Consider the following 6,847-nt stretch of genomic DNA (forward strand, 5'->3'; position numbering starts at 1 on the left):
AAACAGCTGCTGAATGAAGGAAGTGGAGGCCGATGTCCGGTACGAAGATACTCGTTATCTTGAAGCCATTCCGGGAGTGTTTCAAAGTTTGTTGCTTTCCAACGAGCTTCCCAGAACTGAAAAATATTGATTTTTCTTTTTAAATGAATATCTAAAATTAACCCTTTTGATAACAGCCCTTGGTCCTTCTCCAGTTTCACTGGGAATGATTACTTCTTCTTCATTGATCTGTACTTCTAACTCATCATCGTCATCCGAATGCTCCAGATGAATTTCAGCATCATGACCAGCAGTGACAAATCTCCAGAAATTTGGCGGGGGGGTCTCGAAAGTCTGTTAGTTCTCGGAGTAATTCCATTGTAAAGCATCTAATTATGATCGAATGTCATAAATCTTGTTTTTGTTTCCCGAAATCGATATGAAACCTTTTCGCGTCGTTCTGCGAAACTAGTGCGACACACAAAGCCAAACAATAATTCGACATGTTGGCGCTGTTCATGAACAAATCATCGAATTAACCCTTCTTTCAACTGAACATTTGTCGATTGCAATGTTTTTTTTTCTCTTTCTGTTGCTTCAGCTGTTTGATGTTTCTAATTCTGTTGAATTTTCGATACTGCTAAGCTCCCCAAATCGGATTCTCAATTAATCCAAACTCTTCATTATCATAGTGTTATTCTCTTAGACTTCTATGTATTGCGATGTTATTCAAAGGATATTTTTGGCTCGTAATAACCTTTGACGAGTGTAGGCTGAGCAACTTCCCTTAGGAAGTCTTATATCAAGGATCAGTGATCAAGGAGGGTCGATATTCTGGAGGCTGCTTGACTTCAAACTTTTTTCTCGTCGATAGATGAAAAGAAGGATGCGACACAGCAAACAAGTCCTGTTTCCGAGGCGAAACACTAAACAGTTCTGTCTGTCAACACAGGCGAAAATCGGGCGGACTCTGTGATGTCATTTTTGCCATCAGACATTGGACTTATAACTGACCCTTTGCGGCTGCGGATGCCGTCGGTTTGTATTGAAGTCTAGGCTCACTATCAATTTCACTTTACGTCACGCGACAGATTCTTTCTCTTTTGAGACTACGAATTCTTCTTCTTCTTCTCTTTTCGCCGTCCTTTGCTTTTTTTCGATTGAACGCGTGTCTGCGTAGTGAGCCGCCGAAGAAGACACAAGTGGCTGAAAGTAGAAGCGCGCGCATGTGCAGACATCAAGAGGCGCCAATTGCATTATTGCTCTTCGCTAGCCCGAAAGCTCTTCTCGGCCACCCACTACGTCGTCTTCTGTCCCTCTTCTTAAGTTTGTGGACTCGTTACTCTTAGAGTTGCTTCTACACACACTTCCTGTAAACAAATCGGTAGTTTGTCTAACATTTTCAGTTGTTTTTGTATTCTATTCTATTTTCACTTTATTTTTATTAGTTAGAAGAAGCCTTTTATGTAGCTGTTGTGATTCAACTATAGACTTTGAGCGCAGAAAAAAATATGTCCAAAAAAATAGGAATACTTCCACGAGTGGACGGAGAATAGCCATTAATCATGAGGGATCTGCTGGTAGCTCGTTTGCGAAGAGGTTTCCTCTGCACACACAACAATCACGTCTTCGGCCAAAGAAACGTCTTTGTTCAGAGGATGCTCTTCTACTACTCGTCCTCTGCTCCCCCGTTTTCTAATTAATTCTTCTCCATGTTGCAACTCCTCTTTTACTCTTTTTCCAAGACATTATTTAACGACAACTAGTTTTTTTTTACTTTACTCGGTGCACATTCTTTTCCTCTCTCTCTCCACGAACTCATTTTTCAAACACAACCTGTAATTTTCAGAAAAAATGTCTTCTCCTTCCGCATCTGCAGACGACGTCAAACTGACGGCTGATGGAAAGATTTGTCTCGACGATCCAGCCGAGTTTTTGAAGAGAAAGCCAAAGAAGAGCATTCTGAAGATGAAACAAGACTCATCGCTGGAGGGCAAAGACGGGCGAGCGCACTTTGACGAGATGAATATTCTCGCAACTTATCATCCAGCTGACAAAGACTACGGTAGCATGAAGGTAATTCGCTTTCCAAAAGCGACATATTTACATCATTGACGTGTTCAGATCGACGAGCCAAAAACACCATATCATCATTCGGACGGGGAAAGTGAAGGCGATGAGGGTCTTGGAGTTCCTTCTACTCGCCCAAGAAGAGTCTCTCTTGGAAACGCAGTCGATCCGGAGAAAGTCGCCGAGGGACTTGCTCATCCAGAGGTCTTGCAAATTTTTATACTTCCACTTTCACTAACTTCCCCATTTTCAGTCTGTGAAGTCGCTCTCGTCAGCTGAAGATTCTGAAGACGAAGGAGATCTTACAGAGGAGCAGAAAGGTAACTAACCGTTTTTGATTAGAAATTAATTTCAAAATTTGTTCAGAACATCGTCGGGATTTCGAAAAGAAGCGCCGCGCTCACTACAACGAGGGCGCTGCTCTCAAGATGCATGCTGATTTGGATGTTGAGGAAGAAGACGATGGAAGCATGGAACACTAAAACCCCTTCGCCTTTCACGGAATAAAGTGCAATTGGGTGTTCATTTTAATTCTAACCTCATGTCTGTTTTCCCGTTTCCCCAGTTTCCTCTACTATGTGAAAACATTTCCCGATTTTTTTCTGAATTTCCACCCACCCACGTGGGTTCAAGCCAATGGGTCAGAAATCGCGCCCCAGTAAACGTGAGATTTTAGAAAACATTCGCTGCTGAATTATGTGGCTGAGGATCAAACTTTTAAACGTTGCACGAAAAAAATCACTCCTTGATTAGAACTAATTAGGTCAAATCCACGTCAACTTGGAAATTATTAAATTTCTTTTGGCGTAAAAGTTATTTGGAGCGCGTTTTTTGACCCGTTGGCTTGAACCCAAGTGCCTACCCCACAGAATGTTTAAACTGAAAAATTTTGTATAATACGTATATTTATTTTTCTCCTCCAGCCACCACCCCAGACACCCCCCCCCCCCCACATCATATTTTTTTTTTCATTCAACATGAATCTCGAGTTCTCTCCTTTCCAATATTTCTTCTTACTAGTTAGAAAACTCGTTACATCGTCACACTGAATGTGATACAAAGACATCTTAATGAGCGGTAGCAGAAATCGTGATAACGGCAGAAAGCGTAGAGCAAGCAGCGTGTTCCAGAAGTCGCTGATTGATTGATAGGTGCATACCGAGTAGCATTGCAAAATTAATAAATAACACATTGCACCGAAATTATGTGATCAAACATTCGTTTCGGGAGTTGTTGCCGATCAAATCCCTGCCAATTTCAAATAGACAATCTTAAGAAAAAACGAGAAAATATTGATGTAATTTTAACAATCTCCGACATCATCAAGCCTACACCGTGACTCCAAATTGTCATCAAAATCGCCAGTGTTCGGCACAGAATGGGTACATTCTAGTCGGCTGGCCAGCAGTTTATATTCCCGCGCTTACCCCGTCTCTTGTTCTCTTGTTTACTATTTTCTTCTTTCTTTTTTTTCTTTCTTACCAATGCCACCCTAACCAATGTTTTCGTCTTTTTGTGTGTGTACGCGACCCATCAATCGTACACTCTCCGTTTCTGATAAGGATATTTAACACCTAAAATCAAAAAGTCGATTGACAGTCAAAGAACAGGTTCGAAGAACCAGAAGAGTATATAATCTGAGCAGCACTGGTAGCATAGATCTATGAGATTCTCTTGAGCAGGTGCAATTTCGACATTTTCGTTTCATTTTTTATCTTATAACGATTATCAATTGAAAGCTTCAAGCAAACTTTATCTTTCCCTTTTCAGCCAGCAATGTCTCTTGCCGGACAAATAGCTATCGTCACTGGAGCCTCTCGTGGAATCGGTAGGCTCATATTCCTCCTCACTCAATACGGAAAAGAACGTTTCAGGACGTGGAATCGCTCTTCAACTCGGAGAAGCCGGTGCCACTGTCTACATCACTGGCCGTAAGCCAGAAGAGAGTTTGAACAGTAAAGTTGGATTAACTGGACTGGAAGCCACTGCTGAAGAAATTACCAAACGAGGTGGAAAGGGAATCGCTAGATTTTTGGATCATCAGAATATGGAAGAAGTCAAAAACTTTTTCGATGTTATCGAGAAGGACCATCAAGGACAACTCGATATCCTGGTTAATAATGCTTATCAAGGTGTTACGGTAGGTGGATCATAAATAGTCTGAAACTATAGAGATATTTCGATTTAGGCAATTTCTGAGAACATGGGAAAACCCTTCTACGAAACGGATCCATACATTTGGGACACCATCAACAACGTTGGTCTCCGCAACCATTATTTCTGTACGGTCTACGCAGCCCGTTTGATGGTTCAACGTAACAAGGGACTTATTGTGAATGTCTCATCTGGAGGAGGTCTTCGTTATCTGTTCAATGTTGCCTATGGAGTTGGAAAGCAGGCTTTGGACAGATTATCAGCTGATACTGCTGTTGAATTGGCTGTAAGTTTTCGATGATTAGATGAACAGAATTATTTTTGGATTTCAGAAAAAGAACATTTGCGTCGTTTCAATTTGGCCAGGAGCCGTCAGAACTGAACTTGTCGACAAGATGTTCAAAAATCCAGATGGAACTCCAAGAGCTGAAATCAAGAATGCCGAGGTTTTCGCTAACGGAGAAACTGTTGAATATCCAGGAAGAGCAGTAGTCTCACTCGCATCTGATCCTCGTAAAATGGACAAAACTGGCCGAATTCTGATCACTGAGGATTTGGGAAGAGAGTATGGATTCGTTGACATTGATGGTAATATTTAATTGGATATAACAGAATAACTAAACAACATAACAATTCAGGACTGAAACCACCAAATCTCCGTTCTGTCAGCTTCATTCTGAAACACTTGGGATGGAATACCACCGCCAATTTGGTTCCAAACTGGGTCAAGCTTCCAGGATGGCTGATCTGGGCCGGAAACAGTCGTTTGTAAATTAAACTGAGAATGTGAATAACTGGAACTATTTTTTAAAATTATCTTTTTGACAAGTGAGATTCAAATAAATTTTGACATAAATGTAAATTTTTTTTATTCATCGAGGTTGAAAACAAGAAAAAAATAATGATCATTAAATATTTTTTCAATCAACCCGTTTCTTTTCAAACTATTCACAAATTAACAACTTCGTCGGAACTTCCTTCCAGAAACATGACTTTTGGATGGGCAGAGAATTTTCTGAAATTATTTAAAACTTTATTATTTTTCAAGTCAATATCAAACTTACGATATAATGAGTCGATAATACCCCTTGATCATTTTTCGATACGGTCGGAAGCAGCACATTGCGATTACTGGATTTAGGATGTTGATGGAACTTGAGATCGTACCTTCAAAAATTGGGCCATTACTTTAATCATAGAAAAAATTGCAAACCTAGAAAGTACTCGATGAATTGAGGAGGTAGAAATTCTAGTTGGCAGAAGAAATAAATTAGAACATCGGCAAGAAGAAATAGAGGAAGAAATGCCTTCATTGTGGAAACTTTTCGAAGAGTTGTATGCATTTTTAGAGTCGTCATTGACATTGTTCGACGCTTCAGATCATGATTTTGTTTGTGTCGGAAGCAGTATACCAGAAAGTAATGGGGAATATTGGGGACCAGTAACATGAATATTGTGAATGGAAGGGGAGAATTGTAGAAGGATTCGTATCCACTTACTGTAAAAAGTAGAAATAGAAAGTTGGGTTTTGGGAGAAAGAAAGAGACATACTGAAGCTGAAGGAAAAGTTTTCATCGTAGCATCTATGAATCAATTCCAGAAGATGTGGACGGGAGAATTTGTAGGTGACATGGAGGACCTGGAAAATGAATTTTTATAGGATTCAAGACTTAAAGGGGGACCGCGATCAAACATTTGTATTCCATTGAAATGTTCAGAAAGTTATTATATTTCATAATATTTTGTGAAAATGTCTTGAACCCGAAACCTCTGAAAAACTGAAAGTAAAAGGTTTGCTAAGAAGGAAGCGAGTCGGGACGAGGATTTGAATTACTGCGCAGTGAGAAAGCTAGGCCACGGCGGTGGGACGCCTTTTTTAAATAGCAATTTTTTCGGTTGTTTTATCTCCGGTATTAAAAAAAAAGTTTGAAAAAAGCTACTCTCGGCCACTTAAAAGAAAGTCTGTCAGCGGCCGTGACCTAGGTTTCTCACTGTGCGGGAATTCAAATCCTCGTACCTATTCGCCACCATAATATTACTCTTGTCCGAAATCAATGCACGTTGCGGCTGAGAAAACAACGGTGGGAGGGGCTTAGCTCCCACAGAAAGAAGAGAGCACACCGACTGGGAGGAAAACAAAAAGTGCGAAGAACCATCTGGGAGGAAAAATGTGCATTTTTAGTACTGTTTACCTTCCAAAAATTTCAAACTTACCGTTTCCTCTAATAGGAGCCCACACCGAAACTTCGAGCTCAATTATCTCGATTCGTGTGAGAGGTATCAAAAAATCGTAAACTGACAAAATATTGGTGATATTATAATGAGCAACTTATCAGTTGACAACTTTTTTATATCTTTCACAGAAATCGAGATAATTAGGGTTCAAGACAGTTGGGGCGACTTCATAGCGCAATGGTGCAACATCCCTAATGTTTTGCGACTTCTCGAAACTTGAATTTTGAAATATTCTTGGCAAGAGCGTCCAAAAAACATGTTTAAGAATCTCGCTCTCTGAAAATCCCATAGTCAGAGTTGAATTTTGATAACATTTCAGAGTAATGTAGTATTCAAATCTTGAAGTCTGAAAGCCCTGAAATTTTAGAGTTTTGGAGTTTAAAGATATCTCAAAATTGATAGTTAAATC

General features: G+C 40.0%; 3 protein-coding genes across 3 annotated transcripts in view; 2 read left to right on the forward strand and 1 right to left on the reverse strand.

Moving 5' to 3' along the window:
• Positions 1-1,833: 1,833 nt before the first annotated feature.
• On the forward strand, positions 1,834-2,531 carry CBG05166 (the record flags this gene model as incomplete). Its single annotated transcript, XM_002641209.1, has 4 exons — positions 1,834-2,055; positions 2,104-2,253; positions 2,303-2,369; positions 2,416-2,531. The coding sequence occupies 4 exons, from the start codon at positions 1,834-1,836 to the stop codon at positions 2,529-2,531; spliced, it is 555 nt and encodes a 184-aa protein (XP_002641255.1).
• Positions 2,532-3,825: 1,294 nt separating this feature from the next.
• On the forward strand, positions 3,826-4,975 carry Cbr-dhs-9 (the record flags this gene model as incomplete). The annotated part of the gene is made up of 5 exons (XM_002641208.1): positions 3,826-3,877; positions 3,924-4,189; positions 4,238-4,489; positions 4,536-4,791; positions 4,842-4,975. The coding sequence occupies 5 exons, from the start codon at positions 3,826-3,828 to the stop codon at positions 4,973-4,975; spliced, it is 960 nt and encodes a 319-aa protein (XP_002641254.1).
• Positions 4,976-5,151: 176 nt separating this feature from the next.
• Positions 5,152-6,847, reverse strand: part of CBG05163 — a gene marked incomplete at both ends in the record, with an annotated part of 3,804 nt that continues 2,108 nt past the window's right edge. Inside the window, 4 exons of the mRNA XM_045243686.1 lie at positions 5,152-5,218; positions 5,268-5,370; positions 5,417-5,701; positions 5,755-5,842. Of these exons, the coding sequence (XP_045092867.1) occupies positions 5,152-5,218; positions 5,268-5,370; positions 5,417-5,701; positions 5,755-5,842 (543 nt within the window). The remainder of the gene's footprint in view (positions 5,219-5,267; positions 5,371-5,416; positions 5,702-5,754; positions 5,843-6,847) is intronic.

This window comes from Caenorhabditis briggsae (genome assembly GCF_000004555.2).
Source record: "Caenorhabditis briggsae complete genome, chrIII, whole genome shotgun sequence".
NCBI classification, from domain to species: domain Eukaryota; kingdom Metazoa; phylum Nematoda; class Chromadorea; order Rhabditida; family Rhabditidae; genus Caenorhabditis; species Caenorhabditis briggsae.